The sequence below is a fragment of the Pungitius pungitius genome, chromosome 4, assembly GCF_949316345.1.
Source record: "Pungitius pungitius chromosome 4, fPunPun2.1, whole genome shotgun sequence".
Classification (NCBI taxonomy): domain Eukaryota; kingdom Metazoa; phylum Chordata; class Actinopteri; order Perciformes; family Gasterosteidae; genus Pungitius; species Pungitius pungitius.
The window spans coordinates 22,313,295-22,339,780 of NC_084903.1; the positions used below are offsets into that span (position 1 = coordinate 22,313,295).

At 46.5% G+C, this 26,486-nt stretch overlaps 1 protein-coding gene across 1 annotated transcript in view; it reads left to right on the forward strand.

Annotated features, from left to right (window-relative positions):
- LOC119197536 (protein kinase C-binding protein NELL1-like) overlaps window positions 1-26,486 on the forward strand; it is a 133,617-nt gene that overhangs the window by 50,483 nt on the left and 56,648 nt on the right. Inside the window, exons 6-12 of the mRNA XM_037453942.2 lie at window positions 544-616; window positions 1,160-1,242; window positions 5,814-5,948; window positions 7,290-7,392; window positions 9,357-9,430; window positions 12,046-12,145; window positions 14,252-14,380. Coding sequence (XP_037309839.2) covers window positions 544-616; window positions 1,160-1,242; window positions 5,814-5,948; window positions 7,290-7,392; window positions 9,357-9,430; window positions 12,046-12,145; window positions 14,252-14,380 — 697 coding nt within the window. The remainder of the gene's footprint in view (window positions 1-543; window positions 617-1,159; window positions 1,243-5,813; window positions 5,949-7,289; window positions 7,393-9,356; window positions 9,431-12,045; window positions 12,146-14,251; window positions 14,381-26,486) is intronic.

Here is a 26,486-nt window from a genome sequence, read left to right on the forward strand (position 1 = left end):
GTTTATATGCTCTCCTAAAACAAAGCCCATGGTACCACATCCCACTTGGCGAAGCTTGCGTTTGAAACTTTAATATTTGGTCGCTGTATGCTGACTGCATTACAAGTGGTGTGCCCGAAGAAAAACAACCAGTCAGAGCCCAAGAGACTCTCGGAGCAGCTGTCAATCACCGCTTATTATGCTTTTCCAATTAGACAAATTGGAACACACCTTCCTGTGCCGTAGAACTAAAGATTTTGTGACCTGTTGTGCTCTGTTTACGTTACAAAACCCCTTTGAAAACATTTGAAGTGGGAAATACAGTCAAATATGGTTGACACCTTTTAGATCAGCACCGTGTGACATTTTCATTAGCAGTGTTTGTCAGCTCCACTGTAATTGGTTGTTTCCCTTACAGAGATTGAAGAATCTTTGAGATGGAAACCCAAAAGGAACCTGCTGCTGTCTCACACAATGCTGTCAAAATATAATGACAGTGTGAGCCAATATGATTTTCTTTGACATCCTGTGGTATGTAACTCTTCCCTCTCTCTGTCGTTTCAGGGCGTCATCCAAGACGTGAGGTTGATTTTTGCTCCGAACGGCTACATTTCACAGTGTCCTAACCTCAACCGCAGTGAGTACCCTGATTACACGGTAGTGCACAACACAACACCTCCCATTCCTGTGTGCTGTTATTAAATTGGACTGCAAAGAGCTGCTGCGTGTCAGCTGGTGGTGACCTCCTCCCCTTGCTGATCACAGACAAAGCCCCCCCCCCCCCACCCACCCCCTTTGTTTTATCATCCTCTATTCCAGTTATCTTTATTTGGCCGATTCCGCGAGGCCTCCCGTGTCCCTGCCTGTGTTTCTCCATCTGTTTACTGTCAAACAGATCGAGGGCCCCGCCGTCTCTGTTGCCAATCAATAAGGGCTGTGATCACACCGTGTCTCTTTATTATTGATTCCAACGCCAGCCACACGCCTAAGACAAAGGGTAAACCCGCGTTTGTGAGGGTTCCCTTTGGTCAGCTGGTGGCTGACGTGAGCCGTTTCCAGCTACGCGTAGCGAGGCCGGTACTGTACTTCATTTGCTTATCTCCTCTCTAAATGCTTCCCTCTTGCTCTTCCTCCTCTCTGTCATCCCTGTTTTGGTGCTTTTCCTTTCCCCCCCCCGGAGCCTGTCCGACCTGCAGCGATTTCCTGAGCCTGGTGCAAGGCATCATGGACCTGCAGGAGCTACTGGCCAAGATGACCCTGAAGGTAAGAACAAGGAATGACCACCAGCAGCAGCAGCTCCGCAGACTCGGCACAATCCATGAGACTTATCGTCACAAATGTTCACAGATAAGAAATAAAAATAAACTCCCTAATGAATGTATCTTGTTGAAAGATCCATTAACTTTCCAAATTGTAGCTGACAAGCAAATATATAAATAAAAGATAACGTCCTTCTCCGCCGTGGTTGCAGGCAACTGCATCCTTAAATTTAATTGATGTCTTCATTGTAGTGCATTGTTCTTTTTCCTCAGTACCTCATTTAATTTCAACAAAAGGGCGCCTAAGAAACATTATTGTTATCGTTGGAAAACAAAAGCAAAATGAACACTTTAACCAGTCAAAAAATGATTATCCTGTCTGTTGTTATTGTGAGCGCGAAAAAGGGGATAAAAAAGAACCCTGGAAAAGGAGAAAAAATATCGATGTGCACGTAAGAGGGAATCAACAAACAGACAATTACAGGGTCCCAGAAGTCTTCTTCTTATTTTTTTCACGTGGTTTTGTTTATGCGATCCCTCAGGATTAGAGTGGGGAAAACCGCTTCCACTCAGCATCGTAACACACGTCGAGATGAATGAATCGCAGCTCCTTGAGATTGACAGCTGAGGGGGGGAGCGGAGCTCGGAAACGGCTGTGGAGGCTCCGCCGCGCGCGCATCCGGCTTCGCGGCGCCAGTGACCTAAAACCATATTTTGTATTTTTTGCAATGGAGTCGCCTGCACCGTCTGTAGTTAAGCCCTCCGAGCGTGACGTGATGAAACGCACTCAAAGTTAGTTTCTTACGTTGGTACAGAACAGAAATGGTCATTAACTCGGTGCGTTGCAGGCAGCCACAAGCCGGTTGAAGCTGCTGCGTTCTGCAAGAGGACAGAGCTCCGTCCACCCAGAAGCTTTTCTCCTCATCACTCCGTCCCGGTCAGCAGCTTGAGTTTCCTCAGTTGCAATTGTTTAAAAAAGGCCTTGAGTGTTTTGCTGTTTGGAGGTTTGGGAGATTTGGGAGATTTCTGTGTAAGAAAGGAAAGAAGCATTGAGGGAAGGATGGGAGATTATACGCTTAATGAGCTTGTGTCGTTTGAAGTACAAACCTTGCTTGAGTTTGAAGGTCATTCGCTCTTCAACGATGACGAGATGATCCACACAGTGATTTAGGAGAAACAGCTGGAACCTTTGCACAGAACATTGTGATTTTGGCATATTGTGCAAGTTCTGTTCTTGCTGTTTTTACTAAATATCGATTGCCATTTACCGATGCATTGAGCTGCTCGTACGCGTCAACTATCAGCGGAGCTGCACTTCTGTTTGCCTTTCCATTAGTGTGACTGTTATTGCTGCAGTAAGCGCCTGCTACGATGCTGCCTGCTCTAATAAACATCTAATCCTGGTCTTGTGATTACGCGTCGACGCCATTCAACATTTGATCACATCGGATACGGGATGAAGACGTTTTATTTATTGAGATGCGCCTACATAAAGGTCATCCATTCCAAATGATTGTGTTGCAAAGCAGCGATGTCTTCATTACTGCCAGGCCAAGCGAATCAGCATGTTCTCCATAACGTGCCCCCCCCCCTTGGTGCTCCAAAGTGGAAAGGTGTCAGTAAATGGCGACTGCATGGGCACAACAGGAGGCTAACAGGTGGCGTGCTTTCGGCGGGGGGAGCCACGGGGGACGCAACATCTGCATAACCGCGTGTGTGATTGACTGCGCGCATGAGTGACTGCCATCCGGGGGGAGCGAGAGTGGAGCAAGGACACCTTGGCGGGCGGGCGGGCCGTAGAATAACTTTGGGTTTAAATAAGGGTGAAATGAAGAACATTACCCCACCGCTGTGTCCATGCATTCCTCCTGCACCTGAACACACCTCCCACCTGACCTCATTCTGTCCTCCCCCCCCCCCCCGCTGCGTCCCGTATGAGCGGTCATCTCCAGGGTCACGCTCCACAGAGATTTTAAAAGGTTGGATCACCAAAATTACAGAACGAATCTCACTTAACCCCTTACTGCCGGGTAGCCGTCTCTTAAACGATGTCGCGAGAGATCCGTCAATATTATGGGTCAACTGAACGCCTGTATACCATCATGTCATCATCATCATCATCTTCATATACTGTGGATTTATTTAAGCACCTTATTCATACTAGAAATCTTGGGCCCCGTGAAAACAAATCTCGCCAACAAAGTAAACTCCCAAGTCCTGTTCCCGGCTCCCTGTTTATCCTTAAGCTATAAGCCATTTGCTTAGAATGGCTTGTTGCTCGGTAAAAGATTCTGCTCCATTGTTGCTGTGCTGGATTTTCCCTGTGTGTGAGCCATGAAAATCAGGTTTTCAGTCCATCCAGTAATAGCACTGCGTGTGTGCTGTTTAAATGTTATGTTAAATGGTTATTGTTGCAGAAGAGCTGGTTTTTACTTCCTGGCGTGTCGAATCCAAAGCAGCTCCCCCGCAGAGAGGCCCGGTTCTGTGTGTACTGTGTTTGAGGTTTCGAACAACTGCAGTTAGTTTGGATAGTTTAGTTTTGTGCCGTTTTACCCGGATATACAGTACGTTGCTTTAACAGAATTAACAAAGCTATCAAAATAAATTAGATCCATGGTTCTGCGTGGGCCACTTGAATTTAGGGTATAAAGTGTATATAAAACTTACTGTAAATCAATCTCTTATGGAATCCAATCCTAAAATTGAACAAAAATCCCATTTCCATCGAGAAACACTTGCCTCTCTTTAATGAAGAAACGCTCTTCTGCTCTGAAACAAGCAGAGTCTCCTGGGACCTGCTGACATGGAGACAATCGGATCTGCAGCCTCACTCCTGGAGGCCTCCAGACCCTGCCCACTGTCCCTTCAAGTGCCCCCGGCACATCTTCACAGCACACGTGCATGGCTGCAGCACCCTGCCTCAAAGACTGCACTATCTACTATTAACTAACTACAAAGTAAAGCCGGCAGATTTTCGTCCCCAGAGTGCCGTTAACCCCACGTGCAAAGAGAAGAGAGGTGCAGGTTGCAACATAATTCACACGCTCACCGTCACGCTGCATGTAGAAAAGATGGATTGATCTGCAGGATGGAGCCTTGAGAAGCACAGTCAGGACACAGAGGTGTCAGCGTGCTTTCGTTTTCATTGTCCTCAATAAAGCCACGTGGGACACTTCCTCCAGACATGCATGCAAACAAAGCGCACATTAAAAAGGTGAATCCTCCACCTCCTTCCTTTTCTTGGTATTGCTCTCGTGTCTCTCTGGCCCATTAGCCGCCGCCGACTCCTCCGCTGCGTGATAGCGTCGTGCCAATTGATGCTCGCGTTGCACGGGAGTCGCATTCTCCTCCGTGGTGCCTCCAGGCAGCCTCTCAGCCTTTTGGAAGTGCATTTCAAACATTTTGTTTTAGGGGGTGGGGGGGATTTGACAGGACACATCTCTACCACTCACAGCTCACGCAGATCTCCAGAAACCAGCAGCTTCACATGCAGTTAAAAGCCGGAGTGACATCCAGCAATTTTCTTTTTTTTATCATTGTTGTTTTTTCTGTACTGAAAAGCCTCAATCATTTCTTGGAGTCGGCTACTCCTGACTCCGTGGGCCCGGTGCAGGTCTCCGAGGGAGGGTGGAGAAAGAGCGGCAGAGCAAACCTCGAGTGTCTCGAGTGGACTTGCAATTTCAGACTTGACCCGCGCTGCTCAGATCAATTGGACCTTCGAATTCCCCCGACCCGATTGTATATATAGAGAGATTAGCTTACATGTGAACTGTGTAGGAACGTGCACTCAAGGCCAAGAAAGAAGGAGCAGAAGAAGAAGCTTTAGCTTTAGTGGTCGGTTCTGCACGTTAAAACAGGAGCTATTTTTAGCACCTGTAACAGACGCTGATGATTTTAAACAGGAATAAAACAAATATCATATTTTATATATTTTTAATAAGTTTATGTGGTTATAATGAATGAATGTTGAACTGAATGTAAAAATGAACCTTTGCATGTTGGATCATTAAAATGCCATTAAAATGTATCTCCTTTGATCAATGGACTCCTCTAGGTTGAGTTAAACATTTGGAGAAACAGGGCGACCCACCCAGGCCTTCTTCTCCTAGAAATGACTAGAAGAAGGACTCGACACACTGAATAGTATAGGAACAGAATTTTTTGGAAATACGGTTGTTAAATCCTTATTTGAGATGTGCGGCCCTGCCTGTGACACTTTAGTCAGTCAAGGACGCGTCACATTTCGGTCCAAATGACAACCGCGCAGAGTGTTGGGCATGAAGTAAGAAATAAAGAGACGGAGGGGCGGATCCGTGTGTGAATAAAAGGGGAGTGAGGCATGATCGTGTCTGTCATTTCTCAGTACATTACAGCCTGAGGGCTGCAGCGTGAGCTGCATGATGATCACTTCTCTTTCTGTGCCCGTTTAATGAGCAACTCCCAGCGGAGCGGCCCTCGCTGAAAACCGACCTGAGTAGATTGGGGGGGGGGGGGTGGGTTAGGGTTTAACCTGCACGCACACTGAGACTTTTGATTTGGGTTTTTGTGACTTCCCGATTCCGTCCCCGTCTTCAGCTGAACTACGCGGAGTCTCGGCTGACCCAGTTGGAGGGCTGTCACTGCGAGAGGACCTGCAGCGCCAACAGCGTGGTCTACCGGGACAAGGAGCTGTGGGCCGAGCCGCAGAACTGCAGGAACTGCGCGTGCAAGGTGAGTGTCACCTTCAACCCCCGGCAATCGAAGAGAGCGAAACGCCTGCTTTTCAAAATAATCTCCCGTCATAGGTCGGGTCAAGTTGATTCTTTTAGTCAAGTTGATTCTCAGGGCCGTCTTTGTAACCTGAGCGCCATATGACGCCCTCGACCCCTCGATTAAAAAAACAAGACTAGACAAAAAAACGTTTTCATCAAGAAAAATCGAACAAACCGACAGGAAGGAGGAGGAAGGGACATGTCATTATTCATCGCTGTTGGAGAATGGCTCATTTGCTTCTTGGAACTCTTACCTTACTATTAACAGTAGATGGACCACAGGAAATCAGGCAAAAACAATAACCCAATTGTATCAGACTTCAGAGCCCTGGTTTTTTAGTTTTCTAGAAGAAGTCACATTTATTTTTATTCAACAAAGGTTGGTATAATCTCCTCAAAAGCAAGGCTGATAACAAACATGCCGACTGTCGTATGAAACCAAGAGAAACAGAGGACAGGGTTCAGAACCACACAAGGTACTTTCAGCATCACAGATTGTTAGCACATCACATCGGGATCTTCTTTCCTTTTGGAAAGTCCCTTAAAGTCTCTCAGCACTTGCTGAACTTGTCATCTCGTCCGACCTCCCTCGCTGCCAGCCCCAGCACCGTGTCTCCCTGCGTCCTGCCCGCCCACTAACAAGCAACCCCCTCCCCCCTCCATACATACACACACAAACACACACAAACGGCCTAATAAGCCTCCTTGCCTGCACTCATACATACTGCAGGAGCCAGAGTTTGAAATGCGTTGAATCAGGCCATCCCCGGCTCGGGGGAATTAGACTTGCTGCATCATTGCCCATCAAGCACAGGGTGGCGTTTAGTCGGTCCGGTTTCCTCCCGTGGACATGCCATTAACTGATAACCGCGGCGTGCGGGGGGGGGAGGGAGCGTTTTTGATGAGGAGGGCCGGAATAAGTACCCGCTATCTGCAGAGCGCCCGGATCCAGCATCCGCCATCCAGCGCTCGACGACTTGCCAACTGATTCTTTTCACGTTACGATCTTTAAAAAACGATAGCATTCTTGAAGGTGGGCTTTTAAACAGTTTGGGGCTATTTTGCATGCCTCTTGATCCAAAAGCCTCTCGGGGGTTGAGCTGTAATGTGACTGGTGTTGATTAGCGCACACACCTATTGCACCTCATGTGTTATATATGTTAACTTCTGCCGCCAGGTAGAAAGTGTTATCGTGTGTCGGTGAATCGAGACATGAAAAGAGCCGCGTGCGAGGTGTTGATTATTTTTTCTTGGTTCATGCTGAGCGTTGGGTTTGTGCATCCGGTGTCTCCCTTTACAGAACGGTGTGGTGGAGTGTCGCAGGATCTTCTGTCCGCCAGCGAACTGCTCGGAGGACTGGCTGCCCGTGCACGTCGACGGGACCTGCTGCAAGAAATGCCGACGTGAGTAGCGACGCCGCTCGGATCGAGCGGGGGGGGGGGGGCCAAAGCGTTCACGACCGAACCTGTGAAAAGGCACAAAAATACACAATCAATCGAATAGTCAAATCGACAACTTCTCATTGGTTTTTCTCCCAAGCAGTGAAAATTAAACACTGCTCTTTTGTTCACATTTTCTATCCAAAACCAGCAAACAGCTTTTGCGTTAAATTAATCTCTATCATCATCTTTCACCAACACAATGTCTGATGCTTAACATATCAATCTATAATTGGCAACAACCAGAACTTTTAGTGGATAATCGGGCCAGTTGTCACTTCCTTCATGTTTTTTGATAGAAGACGAAACAATATTTGTACACCCACAAATGTTTGAGGACAGCGATCAATGGATATTAAGATAAAGGCAGGTTGTTTGCATAGCTTGTTTCCTTTCTGCCATTTCAAAGTTTCCACTGCAACCAGAGCCACAGTAGATACAAAGAATAAAAGCAAAATAAACCATCTGTGGGAGCAGAGATCACAAGTTGGCTTTCATGGAAGCTGAAATGGAAGCTCTATTTCCAGTAGAAGGCACACAGAGGTCTGGCAGCGGCTCACAGACCCAAAGAGAACCGCTTCTCTCTCTTTCCATACTGCAAAAACACTGAATCCCTCAAGGATAGTTCATCTTTTGAATAATTCCAGCCCCTCCTCGCTCCGTCTTCCTCCTCTTCCTCCCTCACGAACATCAGAGCTTTGGCGCAGACGGATGAGCGAGCGGCGGTCCACAACGGCGGCCGGGCGCTCTGCGGGGCGGCCCTGCACCCTGGGGGTGTGAAGGAAAGCGGGACTTCCTATACCGCCCGCTACGTTTCCTATTCCTGCTCCATCGCCGCGCAGATATGCAGAGGGCTCTCCTCTGTTGTATTCGTAATGCGCTGTCGCGTCTCCTCTGTTGTATTCTTAACGCGCTGTTACGTCTCCTCAGTTTTATTCTTAATGCGCTGTTACGTCTCCTCTGTTGTATTTCTAATGCGCTGTTACGTCTCCTCTGTTGTATTTCTAATGCGCTGTTACGTCTCCTCTGTTGTATTTCTAATGCGCTGTTACGTCTCCTCTGTTGTATTTCTAATGCGCTGTTACGTCTCCTCTGTTGTATTCTTAACGCGCTGTTACGTCTCCTCTGTTGTATTTCTAATGCGCTGTTACGTCTCCTCTGTTGTATTCTTAACGCGCTGTTACGTCTCCTCTGTTGTATTTCTAATGCGCTGTTACGTCTCCTCTGTTGTATTCTTAAAGCGCTGTCACGTCTCCTCTGTTGTATTCTTAATGCGCTGTTGCGTCTCCTCTGTTGTATTCTTAACGCGCTGTTACGTCTCCTCTGTTGTATTCCTAATGCGCTGTTACGTCTCCTCTGTTGTATTCTTAACGCGCTGTTACGTCTCCTCTGTTGTATTCTTAACGCGCTGTTACGTCTCCTCTGTTGTATTCCTAATGCGCTGTTACGTCTCCTCTGTTGTATTCTTAACGCGCTGTTACGTCTCCTCTGTTGTATTCTTAACGCGCTGTTACGTCTCCTCTGTTGTATTCTTAACGCGCTGTTACGTCTCCTCTGTTGTATTTCTAATGCGCTGTTACGTCTCCTCTGTTGTATTCTTAACGCGCTGTTACGTCTCCTCTGTTGTATTCTTAACGCGCTGTTACGTCTCCTCTGTTGTATTCCTAATGCGCTGTTACGTCTCCTCTGTTGTATTCTTAAAGCGCTGTTACGTCTCCTCTGTTGTATTCTTAAAGCGCTGTTACGTCTCCTCTGTTGTATTCTTAATGCGCTGTTACGTCTCCTGCGCTTGTGCACGCGAGCCACGGGCCAACTTTTTTTTCTGACAGAAGGAACGTTGAGCTGACTATCGTCTCAGTGGTTATTATCTTTGTAGGTACCATACTTACCTATGTTGCTAAGGCGGTTATGTTCTTTTTTTTCCGCAGCAAAATGCACCTACAGGGGGCATACCTTTTCTGAAGGCCAGCGCTTTTTATCCCGGAGCTGCAGGGAATGCAAGGTAAGGTTTGACATCGAAGGCCGGGTATTTGGCCTGCACCCTGCAATCAGACGCACCACGCAGCACTTCCCTTTCATCGTAAATGTGTAGTGATTATTTGTGGCGGACCGCTCTGTGTGTTATTCAATTCGCCAGCGGGCCGAAATGAGTTTTTCCTCCGTCCCCCAATCTGCTCAATCTACCACCCCCCCCCCCCCCCCCCCCCCCTAGCCAGGTAATTAGGACGTAGAATATGAAACACACCAACACAAAGGCCTGATTTGAGCAGAAGCTTCATTAACGTGTGGCTCATAATTAGAGTCGTTATTCCAATTCACCATTGAGCGGAGGTTTAGCTTTCCCACTGGGGAGGCATTTATCTTTAAGGGAGACAATTTGTATGTAATTGTTTACCAAGATTCACCCTTTTTACGAGCCCACAGGCAATTCAAAACATCAGTAATTTGAGCAAATACAGCCAACCTCCAGTCTTTGAAGCCAGCTCCGTGACCGGAGGGGAAGTCAGGGGTCTCTCTGGTCGCAGCTTTGATGGTATTTATCAGCATGTGTGTATTTCCATGTCATTTCTTCAGGATGTAGTGGGGAAAACATCAACGAATATACGCTTTGACGTATGGAGGGAATAGGAGAGAGGAATGAGATTTTGATTATATAGCCTAACAAATCCTAAAGGGGCTCCGTCATCTGTACAACACACAACGCACAATATGCTGTGCCATGTGGACGGATTAGTGGCACCCAGTAGCTCAAATTGTCACTAGAAGCAATGCTGGGCTGCCTGACATGATAGAATATGAATGTTCATGAATATGAAAGTTGGTAAATATTTCATTTTGAAAAAATGTGTTTGTAAAGGCAAGTTGACAAGTTGACAGCATGTTGTTTTCGGTTCATCCGTCCGTACTTTGTTCACTCCTCAACATCCTCGCCACAAATGTAATGGACTCAAGGTTGACCATTGAGTCCATTTGATGGTGAAAGGTCAAGTTTACTGTGACCTCACGTCCATCACATTATTGTGAAGTTCATATTGTGGGAACTGCAGAGAATGAAAAAACGTAAAACTGACGCGAACACTAAGAAAATGTTATCTCCAAGTTATCAAACCTCCTTGTGACTTCACAAATTGAGTCATTCTTAAAATGTCACACAATTGCTAGGATGAATTGATGAGGATGAGGTCAAGACCTTTTGTACAGACACAGGTGTAAACTCAATTTGGTCCGGTTGGTGGAGGTGAATAACTGTGGGAAAGTTAATTACAGTAGGTTTTAAATCATTATCAATAGAATAACCTTGAACAGTGATGGGCATTTTTAAGTATATTTCTTTTCCGTTCTTTGGTCGCCCCATGTCTCATCTGTCTGCTGTTTGGTGCAGGACATCTAGCGCACGTTGGGTTTAATGAAGAAAGAAGGTGTTAAAACTGCAGAAATCGTCCTCGATCATAGTCGATCTTGAAGTCTTTCAAACCAAATCAATGAGTTAGTTGTTCTTTCTTATAAAAGGCTCCCAGTGCAAGGTTGAACAAATGAAAAGATGACACACGGAAACGGATCACATGGTTCCTAGAATAGCCCGGCATTGAAGGAGGGTTTGAGTCAATATTTCCCGACCTTGAGATGACTGATCCAACAGAGCAGAAAGACTGCCTGCTATTTGTTTTAAAGGCAGCAGGGGAAGAGGACACAGTGTTCCATCTCTCTTTGTTTTCCAACCTTCAGTGGGGCCTCTCCTCATCTCACCTGCTATCTGTATTCATGCCCTCCTTTTGAGTGCAAAGCCTTCGCATCCCACCGGCAGCCTCATACAGATATCTCACACTGTTCTCTTTGTTTCACATCTGAAAGCATCTTTTTAATTTCCCGTGATGGTTCGATACATTTCAAAATGCGTCTCCCTCTTTTGTTATCTTAAAGGGGTCGTTTTATAAAAATTCCACTTCGATAGTTAATGTGGCTGTCTGGCATGTCTACCATCCGCCAAACGCTGGCAAAAAAACTGCGTGCATGTCTTAAAATCTTAAGGTTATATAATATCGAAACTGGCATTATATAGCTGTATCCGCAGGCCTCCATGAGAAGTCAGAGAGCTGAATATAAGAGGAGAAAACCTACATCAGCAAAACATTTGAAAAGAACCCTTTTAAATATCTAGGATTAAAAATATCATTTGTATTATGAATCATAATTATTACATTAATCGTATAGTTTATGAGTTATGAGCTGTACAATTATTGCCTCCTGTAAGCAATAATAGCATATAGCAAAATGTTAACTTAGTCCCTCTCAAAACTTTAACCGTTATGTATCCAAAGAGGTTATTATTCTTGGGAAATTGACCGAGGGCACAAGGAGATCTGCTGCTGTGTCCTTCACAATGACACCCTAAAGTCAATTCGGATTACATCCAACATGAGCGCCCGGACCCCCGGGGGCGGAACATTATTTATTTTTTTAAAAAGGATACCAGAATAAATAGGTTATATCAATGAGCTGTGGAGAGAAGTTTTTATTGTGTCATTTCTGTGTGATTGTTGTTGTTTAATGCACACACACCGTCACCCATTCCACCCCCAGTAATCGCAATGCTTTGCTTCCGCCTTGTCCTTCCAGAGCGGCCTGACGGTGAAAGTCACAGAGACCTGCCCCGAGCTCAACTGCACCGCCGCCGAGCAGATCTTACCGGACGGCCGCTGCTGCAACGTGTGCAGAGGTTTGTCTTCCTTCTGTCTTTTGGACGGGGCACCAATCCTGCTGCCGATAGAAAGCACAACTCACTCACTCACCGGGTTAAAGGTCGTGAAAGGAACCCGGGTTCTCATTTAGGTGATAAAGGTGAGGAGCGAGCCCTCAGACCCGCTGTCTTTGGAGGAGAGGAGAGAAGGTAAGGAGGGTGTAGGACACGACAGGAGAGGAAGACGACGACGAGGAGAGAGAGGATACGACTAAAAGCTCACATGTTGACAGGTGAGGAGAAGCAATGAGAAAGAGAAGAGAGCGGAGCGAGAATTAGACTGCTGGATGATGTATAGAGGAGAGGAGCAGTTACAGTGTCTCTTCCATACGGCCCCCCCTCTCTGTGTCACATGTACACAGCAAATTTCAGAGATTCGAATTGAATTTTAACTCTAAGCTGGTGTTTATATTGTCCCAATCTTGTCAGTGTTAAATCAACACTCAACGAAGTGTTAACAATTTAACTCATAATAAGTGTCAAAATAAATCTGCTCAGTGTTGAATACAACGTCATTTAGCTGATGCTTTTAGCAAAAGAAATTTATGTTACATTTTTAACACATGGTGTTTATATTTTAGCCCACGGAGCCATTCAGGGTTTGGTGTATTGCTCAGGGACACTTTGACATGGAACATGGGGAAGCAGGGGATTGAACCAACAACTCTGGTTCCTGGCGCACCCTCACCAATCCATGCACCGTATTACATGGAGTTGAGCCTGATGCCAAGAAGTGTGACACTGTACAGTTAGATTTCAATCCTATCAAAGAGTTCATTTAACTCTACTAAGTGTTGCAAATGAAGCTGATCTTGACACTGGAAAATGACTCCAGCTCTTTCCTACAATTGACCCTGTAAGACTTGAATCTTTTTGCAATGTGATTTCAACTCTGCACTTCAACACTTTTGCACACACTCAGAGCGGGTCATTATTTCCATCATCTCATCTCAAGGCCTCTCCAGCACTCTGATATTTACTTGTGCGTCTCTGTCCTCGGGTCAACTGGCAAACGGATCTCCACACGGTTGTTTATGCCCTTCGGTTTTCACTGAAATGTGGAAAAAAAAACAAAATATTTGACAGAATTTTCCAGTGTTTCCTCGTCCTGCTGCATGTGCACCCGGTGGGGCGGGGGCGATGCTGCAGGTGGTGGAGGAAGCAGAAAACAGACACAGCTGCTCCCCCCCCCCCTTCTCAGGGCGCGTCCATGTGTGTCTTTGATTACAGGACACGGCGGGCTCGTCCTTACAGAGCAGCAGACATTGGCCTCTTCCGCCTGCTCCGGCTACCGCACAGACGGCTTGTCCATCTGCCGCGTCACATGTCTGCACATGTGCAGACACAAAAGCGTTTAACACCGGGTTAAAGTGTCAATCCCTCGCCGCAGCTGATTAGGGTTCTATTCCCAGCAGCGCCATGTGCTCGGATAGATAATAATGTTAACGGGGGGGGGAGGGGGGGCAGTGAGGGATTGTGATCTTGTCGCTGCCATAGTGTCTCCTTCACTGCTGATTCCCGTCAAAAGAAAACGCTTTCCCGTGTGACCTTGAAATTGCGGCTTTGGAAAAGCCCGGTGTGGGGGGGGGGGCGGCTCGCTTTATTTTGGCGGGTGGCAGCTGTGCTCATCCTGGATTCCAAATGGCCACGGTTAACCTCTCAAACCACGAGAGTGAATTAGCTCCATCGCACTCACACCAAGTAGCTAACTAAGCAATTTATTTGTCTCAAGATGGTTGTCCTCTAACAGGAAGCGGGTTTTTTTTGGGGGGGGGGGGGGGGGTGTCCGTCTGTGAGTCCTCTTCAGGGAGCTGACGGAGCCGCGTTGGGAACGTCGCGTATGTTCCCTTACGGAAGCGGAGTTTCTACAAGCACCGCTGCAGAGTTGCGTTGGCTGGATTGATGTTTTGTGCGTGCTTTTATTTTGTATTGTTAGTGTGCGTACATGCTGTCCTGAGAGGCGGTCCGTTTTTTTCATTTTTTTTTTTTTTTTTTCACTATTGCACCAAAAATGCACTGCAGTCATAAACCTCTCCTCGTACAGTCCATAGCAAACAGAGGCCTTCTTTTTGCCTTCTCTTTCAGGTTACGACTTCTGCGAAGAGGGACTCGTTTGTGGCGAAAACTCTGACTGTAAAAACCGGAATACCAAAGCGGAGTGTGAATGCAAGGCCGGCTACGCCTCCATCCACGGGGACTCGACTTACTGCGAAGGTAGGGCCGGCGTTCTATGACCCAAAACATAATATCCAGTAACTCAGGATGTGGCTTCAGGGACGGCTGCCGTGAGGATTTCACCGAGGCCGTCGTTCTTATTCATTTTCTTTACTGGTTTGGCTCTTTATTGATCATTTGAATCTTGTATCTAAACAATTATCTAAGTGATTAAGCTTTCATTCTTATAATCAAACTCTGCACGGCGTTACGCGCAGCAGGCGATGATGGACGGCCGCTGTCCAATAGTCCAAAACCGAGCCTTTCTGCAGATCGATGTTGTGCTTGTTGGCTTGTATGTTTTGATAAATCGTTGGTGCGACCTCCCTTACTTGTCACGGGGGTTGGGGCTCAGCATCTAATGGAGTCAAATGAAGCCACTCCTCTGAGCTTTTTCTTCCTTCTGCCATGGGGCGTGTCTCAAGCTGTACTGAGGGGGAGTCGGGATGTGTGTGTGTGTGTGTGTGTTCTTCAGAGGAAAGCGTCCCCCCAGCTTGCATTGTGTCAGCTTTTAATGCGTTCTTTTCTTTCAAGAGCACGTCCGTATTGGTCGTGGTCCACAGACTGAGATCTCTAATGACCTGACATCGACACACAACAAAGCGTACGGCCGTGATGGTGACTGATGAGGGAGAGCGAGGTTGGGCAATTTTAAGAAAAGATCTTTTGAACACCGATGTTGCAGATGTAAACATTTGACCAATTCTTCAGGTTGATTGAGAGCCCTGAAAGGGCCAAAGGATCTCTGGAAAATCTATAAGAAATGATTTGACACTTGTTGCAATGTTGCAAAGATCTCTCTTAAATGCGTAGTTAGTGTCAATCAGTGGCTGATTCATTGCTTAAACTGCACATCAGTGTTTAAAGACAGAGACAGACAGGCGCTGTTGCAAATGGTCTGCGATGCAGATGTTGCATAGTTGCCCTGTACAACCTGAAAAGCATTGAGCATTTACATGGTGATACACAATATATGCATTGAAAATGCGTTGTCCGGGTGGACTGTGCTGCAGGGCGCCGTTATTGCATGGGGGGGGGGGGTGGTTGGGCTGCTTATTAACGGTCGCAGCAGCTTGAATCCATGAAATCTTTTCTGTCTATATTGCACATTGAGTCTTTAAGACATGAGAAGGAGCACCATGGGGGGGGGTGTCCAGCGGGGGTAATTTGCACACTGAGGTAAGGGTAAAGGGTAACTTCCATTTCAGCAACTTAAATTTGTTCATTAAATTACCCTCGAACCTCTGGTTCAAGGAGCTTTGCATTTTTTGTCCATTTAACTTTCCTCTTGGCAATTTTCCAAAGGCTGCCATTGACTTTTAGATTCCAGGCCATTCATTTCAGTTAATTATTTAGAGACTTGTCAGTAATTCAGTTTCATCTAATAATAATGCGGTTGTGAGTTTTCTTGTTCAGCTCTCGCCTCTGATAGCTGATGAACATATTTAAGCATAACCTTTACCAATAAAGACAACGTTGTTGTTGTTGTTGTTGGGAAATAAAACCCAAAAGACAATCAATGACTACGCAACAATACAAATGTGAATCATTCGCTGAGGCTTCAGTCAAACTTTAGCTTTCATTTCATATAGATCAGCCACTGTTACTAGCAGCGTCTTATTTCACAAATCTGCAGGGTCACTTTTACCAAGTAGCTATGACTGGAAGGCCCCAACAAGGATCATCATTTGTTTTAAGCACAATGAATTCATGGTTTGGCCTTTAATCATGTTGCACAAACTTTGCCATTTATTTAATTCTCTTAGCATAATTTTCACACAAAACTTTGAACTAGATTACGTTGAATTCTGTCATACCAAAACTCCAAAAGATGATAAAAGATAAGTAAATGAGAGTTCATCTTCTAAGCCATCCCGCGTGCTTTTTCAGCTAGCTAGCTAGCTAGTTAGCCTGTTAGCCAGCAAACAATAATAGGCACATTTTAAATAGCAATAGAACGCCGTAATATAAAGAACAGCCAAAGGTCTGCCACCACTTCCTATAGCAAATATACACTAATGTTCACATGCTCACATTTTAATCAATGAACTTGCATTGATGACATAGACATTCACTCGACAGAGCTCCACTGTATTTTAAGTCTTAAGTTCGGATCAAAACCTGTCCTGGTGCGTGTTGGTGTCTGCGTGCTGACTGCTGACTGCTCGGTGCTCCATGTCTTTGGGACGCAGCCTAAACTCACTAAACGCTCCCGAGAGCCGGGTAGTCACAAGCCATCCAGCCTGGCTGCCTGCGTGTTTGATCTGAACACTAAAGAGGTTTATCCATAGATCCACTCCATTCTCTCCCCCCCCCCCCCCCCCCCCCCCCCCCCCACCGTACGAGCCGGGGCCGGGACGAGCTGATTGTTAGAACAACTATGTAAATTGGGGAGCCACGGCTCGACTGGCTGTGGAGGCATTATCCATGTTTGGAGGTGGCTCCCTTAAGGCAGCTCTAACTTCTATTGTGATTGGATTAGCTGTAATCCTGCTGTACAGTACGGTGATATTCAATATAACACGTCTTACGTAGCACGCTCCTTTGTTTTTATTTGAGTAATAGACAAAGCCCGTCAGTCTGTGATGCATGTGTTACAGAACAATTGAATTGCTCCTCTTGCACTTTATAAACAGGAGATTATGTCTGGCTGTGGCTCTAAACCGCCACTAAACGTGAGCATTAGATCCACATAAATGTGCTTATGTGCAGCTGAATGATGGAGGATGAGATTGTTTACTTGTGATCAGAGAGGTGTTTGAGGAGGGACCATGAGGTTTAAAGAGAGACTTTTTAGTTCACTCATTCACTCTTTTCATGGGGCTCTCCTTTTCTTTTTTTATGACTAAGTCAAAAAGGTTGTTGGACTAATGTTTAATTCCCTGAAGGCCCATTTTGCTCATTCTTACAGCATGTCTTAGCTCTTTGGATGATGCAGCAAGTGTAATGTTTGTTCAGGTCAAGCTGCAGACTTCACCTGAGCTTCACCTTTTACTAAATCTGCACAATAGATAGTATTTCAAAAAAACACTGACTAACAAACATCCATCGAATGGATTCCTTTTTTTTTATTTCATGAAGATTTGGCCATTTATCCACTAGTGAGGAGAGTTGCTTCCTGCGGCACGTGGACGGTGCTGCAGCATATTCCCCCCCCCCCGTCTGCTGCACGCCTGGTTTGTACACCCAGAGAGAAAATGTTAATATTTAAAGCCATCTGCCTAATTTCCGAAAAAAAGGGGAAAGGGGCCCGCGTGGGCAGAATTATGCACACATGTAGAATCCGAAACGTAAGCACACACTAATGATGTTCTTTGCCTCACCAGCATGCCCGGGAAGGCCTTGTTGTTATTTACTCCATTAAAGACGAATCACTGCATAAGAGCTGACGTCTTTCTCGAGGGGTCCTAGGAGATCGGTCCGCCAATGAATCCTCACCTCGCATACTCGACGTTACGGGAGTACTGGTTCTACGGCGCATTGGTCTTGTCGGCACTCAGTCGCTCAAACGGGGCCCACCACTGGCCTGCTGGCTCTGCAAAAGCACAAAACTACGTGAGACTATTGCGTGTCTCTGTTTGCGCTGAAGGCACTCAGCAGGTTCAAAGGCCGTCCGTGCAGTGGCTCACAAAGTACTGCACAAATTTACAAAAAAGAACCTTCAGCTTTTCCTCCTTACTGTATTCTCTTGATTCAGATATTTCTGTAAATCAATACATAGTATTATACCTGCATAAGGCTTTTTGCCCAGCTGACACAACGGGAAACATCCTTGTAGAGATTAGATCATAATGTTTTTTCCTTTCCATCGTGTTGGAATTTGGGAGAGATGTGTTGCGTCTACCCGAGTGCCATGTTTCCATCCCCTGTGACATTTACCAATAAAGACAAATGCCAGATATTTGTGTGCATTAGTGGTGGGGGGGGGGTGGTCCATTGGGGCTATTCATAAACTTAGGTTCTCTCGTACACTGAAATTAGACCCTAACCTTTTTAACCTGCATGCACAAGAGATTGTTTAACTTCCAATAATATTACAGCATCTTTGATGCTGTTTGAAAGTTCATCTATTAGTACTTATTTAAAGAGGACTATCAATAGCTTGGGGATCAAGTATGAGCAATCGTAAAAGTCCACTGAGACCGGAATGCTGTGAAAGCGCTGGTGTCGCACAGGAAGTCAGGCGCTCCTCCCAAACCTAGTGTCAAAGCTCCAATTACCGCTGATGGAAACAACTGACATTCTCCGACGGGTTCTTCAGCTCGACGTGTCACACCAGCTGACGTTGCTGTTACTTCTCACATTCGTGCTAATGGTCGTTTAACTTCGGCTTATTATCCTCAGCTTGGGCTGACACTGTCAGTGACACTGTCAGGGTCCCCGAAAGATCTACTGTGTCACCTGGCACCAGAAGACACACACACACGCACACACACACACACACAATAGAAGTGCTGTTGTTGTTTCGGCTGACATCAGGTTGAGCAACAAAGCCGAGGCAGTTGACGTTGAGTCGTTGCATCAGCATCAGGACAAACAACATAATCCCCGGTTTCCTAGCTGAGTGCTACAGGGAGCGACCCTCCTCCTCCCAAATGGCCGTTGTTACCATAGAGGCTGCTCTTTGTATCTCTTTGCATGGCGGGTAAAACCCCAGTGTGGGTCTAAAGTGCATCTCGGTGGTGCATATCTTTCTTTCATTGCACACGTTCTTTCCTCTCAAAAAGACTAAAATGATCTCCCACTCTGCCCAAAAGCTTTCTTTTTTTTTTCTTTTCCTCTCACAGCCTCTCCAGAGCTTCTTCGGTGCACTCCTTTTTCTCCTCGGTGTCTCAAATTAACGGCTCCGCCACCGCGGCGCGTCTTTGGAGATGTTTATAGGCGAGCGCATTAGGGAGAAGTCCCAGCAGTTAAAGAGGACGGCTCGGGTCGAGTCAAGTATTTTGCAGTGATGAAGCGCGTTTCCATAGAAATAGTTCTCAGGAGGTTGTTGTGGAGAATTCTCCTGCCTTTGAGGGACCCTCTTGGGTCAACTCCACCGTCATTAACGGCAGCGTCAGCTCCCGCTGCGCTCGTTAATTCTTCTCCGACTCAAACACTGACTCCACCTCGTTTGACATGTAAAGGTGGAGGTTTTTGCGCGTAATGAACTTTCATTTTGACTCCTGTCACAGTTCCCATTGCCGTCGAGCACCGCTTAGGGCCGCGTTCTTCTGCAGTTTTATTTATCCCCCAGAACAGATTTTTTTTTTTTTTTTTTTTCCTGCTATGGGTAACAAGATTAGTACCCAGTGTGAGGCTGACACATGAGACCTAAGGAGCTATTTCTGTTTGTTCAGCTCGCTTTTATTTAGCTCCGGAGCAGCCGAATTCCCTGGTTTGAGGGACTGACCCTCTGATGTGTCCCCTTGGCTAACAGGCTCTCGGGAGGCCCTTCATAATGTCACTGATCTCCAGTCTATCTCCACTGACAACACAGCAGTTTCCATTTTTTCTTTCACTTCTCTCTCTCTCTCTCTCTCTCTCTCGTTCTTCCCGCTCACTGCTGTTACGCGATGACTTTGGTGCAAACGCTACAGAAGTAAAGTGTGTTTGCAGCCAGCGATGAAGCGATTAGTTCATTTCATTCTCTCTAGCAGCGGGGGTGATGCCAGCGGACCGTTACACCCAGAGGACATCGTCCCAATTTGCAGCACATTTTCTAGCTGACTAGCCAGCCCTCTGCTAACGCTCTAGCTAGCTTCGCTAATTCCAGCTAGCTTTTAATCGTACATCTGGGGATAGGGAGGGAAAAAAAACTGTGTATATACCGCCATGGATGATGGTATTTGGGAAGAAATGACCCTTTTAATGAGGCTTGGTACTGTACTTGTTTTGGTTTTCCTTTCAGTTATTCCTTTACTTCCGATCGGATGCTTCAGTTGCCGGTTCAGTGAAAGCCTCCCATCCCGTTTTGTCCCAAGCTGAGATGTTCCTGGCCGATAACGTGGTATCCATAACCCATACACCCCAGTGCCTGATGAACTGGGATTAAGCAGGTTATTTGTGGGGGGATTTTACGCTGTCTGTGTTGCTGTGACAGAAGGGGGGTCTTGCAGGGTGTGTTTAAAGATGAGAAGATATGCGCTGGGCCTTCCGGCTCCTGGCGATGCAGCCCGGTGCACGGACTGACCGACAGACACGCCCGGTGCTGGTGGTTGGCTGCAGCTACAAAGAGACAGACAGACAGATTCCTGGGATTGCAAGCTTGCAGGAATCATGTCCTCGGAGGTTGGAACTGAGCTAATCGTGGGCAGAGCCACCCATGCAGGTCTTCCACAGCAGGATGGAAGGCCTACGTGCGTGCGTGTGTGTGTGTGTGTGTGTGTGTGTGTGTGTGTGTGTGTGTGAGAGTGTGTTGTCCTGGGTTTTTTAGATAAGCTCAGGGCGGCACAATGTGTCTCCACCTAGGGTGCAGCACCTACGCCAATGCTACAGCTAATCCGCTGAAGCCAAATGCTTCTGCTTACTTCTCCCTGCTGCGTCTGGTCACAAATAACACCTCCAGGATTCAGGGAAACACACACACACACACACAATTTGTGGCAACGGTTTTGCTCATTTTGTATCAGAGGTCACCTCAATGTCAAGTCACTACTGAATGTTCTCATGCTGCACCAATGCGAGATCATATTGCGCGCGCTTAAATGAAAGTGACACATTGATTGGGAGCAGGTGAGATGATCCTCGTTTGTCCTGATTCAACCTGGACCTCCGTCTCTTACGGCCCCAAACGTCTCCCTCACACGGTGGCTTTAAAGATTAATAGGCTGCGTTTTGTACTTTGTGTTCAAACAAGACCTCATCGCTCCGGCCCAGTTCTGCAGGGAGGGGGGGGGGGGGGGGGGGGATCAGCGGACAGGCAGCGGGTAAGGTATATAAAGAGCTAAACCTCTGCCATCAACCTGCTGTACGCTGCTAACCCTCCTTCAAAGTGTCTTCTTTCTGTTACAAAGACAGCAGGAACGGGCTAAAAATAACAACAACCCTGATAATGGAAGAGAGAACAGTGCTGGAAAGTAGAAGCTGTTGTGCCGCTCTGTGAGGAGAGCCGCGCTGTGTGCGGCGGGGGGGTGGGGGGGGGGATTGAATGGGCCCACAGTGTAACACTGGCAGAGGGCTGCCGGAGTCACAGTGGGTGAGCACTCTGGTAAAAGGTCAGCGAGAGAACTGTAATGAATCGCAGTCACTTGGCTGAGTGACAGCCTGTGTGTGTGTGTGTGTGGTTGTGTGTGTACTGTCGCACGGCTGTGTCCTCACAGTGCCCCCCCCCCACGTCCCACTTCCCATCTGCGCCGCACTGACTGCGAGCGTTCCCACGCGGCCAACGCTGTCCCCCTCGCCATCGCTCCGTTACCTCGCCTCATTCCTCATACCGTTTTTTTTTATTTATTCATTTCATTTTCATCCCCCCCCCCGATTATTCCCCATTCAACATCGCGAACATCTTCTAAGCTGCTGGATTGCTGCTCGGCGCCGTCTATGGGCTCAAACATTCGGCCCCCACTGGAATCCAGGCTGAAAGCTCCCGAGCCCTAAAAGATAAAGGACCGATTTCCTCCAAGCGGCCCAACGGGAGGGAATGCAGATTACCTGAAGGCGCCGCTTCATTCAAGACGTTTTTGCTATTCAGTATTTGTCCTCGGATCTGGCTGTCCACGTTAACATTTTCTCAATCGGATCGCACAACTCCGTTGTACCGTGACGGTTATTGAAGAACAGCTTTCGGGGTGCTCATTGAAAGCACAATAGTGTGGTGTTTCTGTGGCTCGGTGGTTTTAGCGGCTCGTCCTCTGGTGATTTCTTCATTTTAGCTGCGTTGGCAGCTCCCGTCTCGACCGGTGATGGGATTCCTTTGACAGATTTCACGGACACGCATGGTCTCTGTCCCTCGTCACCTCCTTTTTAATGACCCGGCCCGTGAGGGCGTTAACTTTTCGAGGACTGAAGTAAAGTGCACTTCCTCTCCCTGATGAGACGTTTCGATACTCTGTGTGTGCGCGCTGTTATTCCAACGGTGGATTTGTAGGATCATCGTGCACCTGTACGGTCTGCCTGGAGGATGTTGCACTTAAATGACCAACAGCAACGTAGATGTGTGCGGCGAGATCACTGGCATTTTACTCATACACAATCGGGCACCAATGGGACCAAGAAGTCCACCCGTTCTACATTATTTCGACCTTGTAGGAGCTTCTGCATGGGCCCGGTCTTGCATTTCAACCAGTGACAGATTATCTCATCAAAACAAACACTGGGTAGATTTTTGGATTTTGGGCCTCTGACATCTCCCAAGCAAACTTTAGAAAAAAAATTACAATTTGGCTGCGTTGAACCAGTTACAAGGAGATAACCCCCCCCCCCCCCCCCCCCCAATCTGAGACACAGGAACCAATGAACTTCGATAATCAAAAGAAAACATCACTTAGGGTCTTCTGCTGTGGTTTTCTGGGTTTCTAGTGAGGAGACGTCCCCGATCTGTTCATTACACATTACAGCAGACACAGCAGGGACTAATGATCGTGTTCACCGGGGTGGTAACGACACCATTAGAACTGCGAGGACATCAGTCATATCCACTTAGTTCACACGGTGTCCTTTCACAGGCACACACACACACACACACACACACACCGAAGTGAATGAGACAGAACTAAATTAGTAGAGTTCCTGAAAAGGATCCACTTCTCCTGTAACCGAATTTGGAGGATGTGATTAAAACGTATCTACGGCTTGAAGTGGAAACGAGGGTTTTGTTCTGCCAGTGGACCCGAGTGACGAATGGACCCATGTTTTTGCTTCCGTCGGCCCGTTTTACTGGAGGAGCGACGAGGTGGTTTGTACACCGACGCTCATAAATTCACCCCGAAGTCTAGCTTTGTTCGCTGGATTGATTTTGGCCGTCAGAGTGCCGTCAAGGATGTTCTTCCCCCCCCCCCCCCCCGCTCGCTGCGCTCCACAAAGCGCCACAGCGCAGAGTGGTTTATGACCCGAAAAAGCGCTCTGCCAGGCCGCCTCGCCGTCGCACCGCATTCTAACCCGCTGACAATTAAAGCCGCCAACACCCCTCCGTGGTTACTGTGACGGCTCTAATTTAACGGCCCATTGGAACCACGATGAGCTGTGACTTGGTTGAGGAAGCAGCCGCGGCGCCGTCCACACGCGGATAGACTCCATCTAATTGAGTGTAATTGCAGCCAGCGTCCCCTTTATCCCTCACGAAGCCTCAATCTCAACGCAACACCAGTGCAGAGATTTTTTTTTTTAAGTGACTCCCATCAATTCACACGAGTAGAACATCTGAAAAATGTGTGGATTTTTGAAGGTGTTTTTTTTGGGGGGCGGGGGGGGGGGTTCAGTTTCAGTTTGCATTGCAGCCGTCTTTCCAGCTACTGGAGCTGCAAAATTACATTTTTTTGTAAAGAGATGAGACCTGAGGTAACTGAGGCGTGGCGGACTGTGAAAGCATGATACACTCCACCTGTCAATCACGCAAACGTACCTCAGAAGGCTCCTATGGATCTTATGGGGGTCTGAGGGTCTTTTTGAAGTGTGCAGCTCTCTCCACGGCATGTTAATGTCCTCATTTCAATGTGGAGCATTACACACCAGCTGGAAGTGCACTCGCTGAAATGCTACTGAACTAAAGTTTCTCCAGCGTTTAGATGTCTGAAGAAAAAACATTTTTCTTTTCAAAGTTGTATAACATTATTCAATGAACAGCGTTTCTAATTCACACTCAAGTGAAGTTCACAGAATGAATGTTTGGTTGACCTCGTCAGATATTATGTTTTTTGCGTCCTTTGCCATCATCAGCAGCTTAGGAAAATAAAAAATATGTCATTCACATTCCCTTTTGAAACATTGCAAACATTACGGCCTCAATGTCATCGCTGACTTCAGCTTATTTCACCTGCGTCACACTTTAAAGGAGGGTTCAACAGCAACAGAGGGGGGGGGGGGGGGGGGCTTCATTTAGGGCTTTGCTCCCAGCTGTATTAGGGATGCTGGAAGTACAAAAAGCACCGGGACTCTCTGTTATCTGCTTGTGCAAAAGAAAAGAAAAACAAATTTCAATTTGAGAGGTGAAAAGCATGTTGTGCACCAGGCCAAAGTTAGGCGTATAATCCCTATTTTCTGATATGTGCACACATAAAATGGGTTCATCACTTGTAATTGTTTCAGCACGGGTTTGTTTGTTTTGTAGCTCAGTAATAAACCTTTGAGAAGCTGTAAAAAAAAAGTCATTCAAATAATGTTCTGCTACTATTGGAAAAAGAGTATCTTGACTAAAATCTCTTCATGAACACTTATCATCATAAAAACGCATACTTAATAGCATATTTTATGGGGAGGAAAGCTTTAAGGGATAGAATTCAGTTTAAATGCGATGCCTGTTTATTGTCATATTTGGACATCAGGTTCCTACCAGAATGTTTTTTTTTCTCATTCAATGTACAATGTATGTATGGTTAATTAATGCTGCTTAATTATGCTCATCTTTACTTTTTTTTTTTCTTTGAAAATCATGATGTAAAGAAGACATGATGGTCTATTTATGTGAATGCAGCGGAGAACATTGGACTGCTAATCTTAAAACTCAGTTGTTACCAAGCTGTCTTCATGCATTTCTAACCTTTCCGGTTGCCTAGCGAGGGATGGCAGAGGAATGGAAAGCACCACAAGCGCTTTTTCAACTCTTGTTTACCACCGTGGGACAAATTAATGAACAAATGTGCTCCCCCGGTCTTCAGCTGGTTTTGATAGTGAGTCCAAAATGAGCCCGGTGTAAAGAGAGGTTAATCGTTTAATGGGAGGAGAAGAAACCGTGTGTCTACAATTAGCTGGCTTGAAATGTCTTCTTTGGGGAGACGCCCAGTACATTTGATCACATGATTGGCAGATACTTTTTCATACAAAGAGTTGTCTGGGGGTCCGATCAGTAACCTAGGTGTGACTGGGGATTGAACCGGCAACCGTTCGCCCCTTTTTCTGAACTCGACTGTCATTTTGGCGGCTGAACGACCTAAAGTTTCGCCCCTTTCCTCGATGCCAGAGGGGGTCGCAGCGGGGGGTGGACAGGAACCGTTTATCTGATCTTCTTCGCACTCGGCGTGCGGGAAACCCCAAAGTGAGTGCTTTGTGGAATTTGGTGCAATTTGGGCACTTTCAATTAATGAACTTTCAATAAACAAGGAGCGGGCCTCCGGGGGGGGTTTAGCAGACAGCTGCTCATTGATCGCTGGTCACTTTCCTGCAGTCAACACGAGCGAATAGAACAACCACTCGGTTTGGTTTTCATCACAAAACTCTAATAGGACGTAAATGGCTCCTGCAGGCTTAATACTTTTAATCCGTGCCGGGCTCAATGGTTGCGTGCGTGTGATAAAACAAGCAACCATTAGGACTGTGGCAAAGGTTCCTTCACTCATTAAAAGCTTTAGAGGCATTTTCTTTAGTATGTTTCATCCTTTCCTAGGAAAAATACAGACAGCATAAAAAGTGACGACTAAATAATATGATTATATACACGTATAGTATACTGAAAGTCCTGCATTATAAAGTTTCATTTGAAGTACGAGATAAGCATTGACACAATGTAATCTAATCGTATTTACATTGTTAAGCTGGTGCTTTTATTTTGAATAGAATTCTGGATAGTTTAATGAATACTCTTTATTTTTCTGACTAAGATGAATCTGGAACCAAACCAGTAAACAGCTCTCTGTGATCAGCAGGGAGTTGACTCCAAGCACCATTAGCATAAGGAGTGGGCACGTGGGGTTGTCGGGGCATGTGCTTCCTGTCTGAAGGGGGGGGTCAGTGAGCGGTGGGGTCAGTGCGCGGGGCTGACACACCGCGAATAACGGGGCGAAAGGATCGGGCCTCATTTTGATCTACTGTGAGGCTCCACAGTACAATGTGCCAAGACAATTTCCATGTATGTACAACATATTATGGCAATAAACGTTTCCTGATTCCTGATTCCCACATGTTGGGACTTCAGGTTTTGTAGGTCAAACAGTAAGGTTACAACCTGGGTTAGGGATTAATTTATTTATTTAGC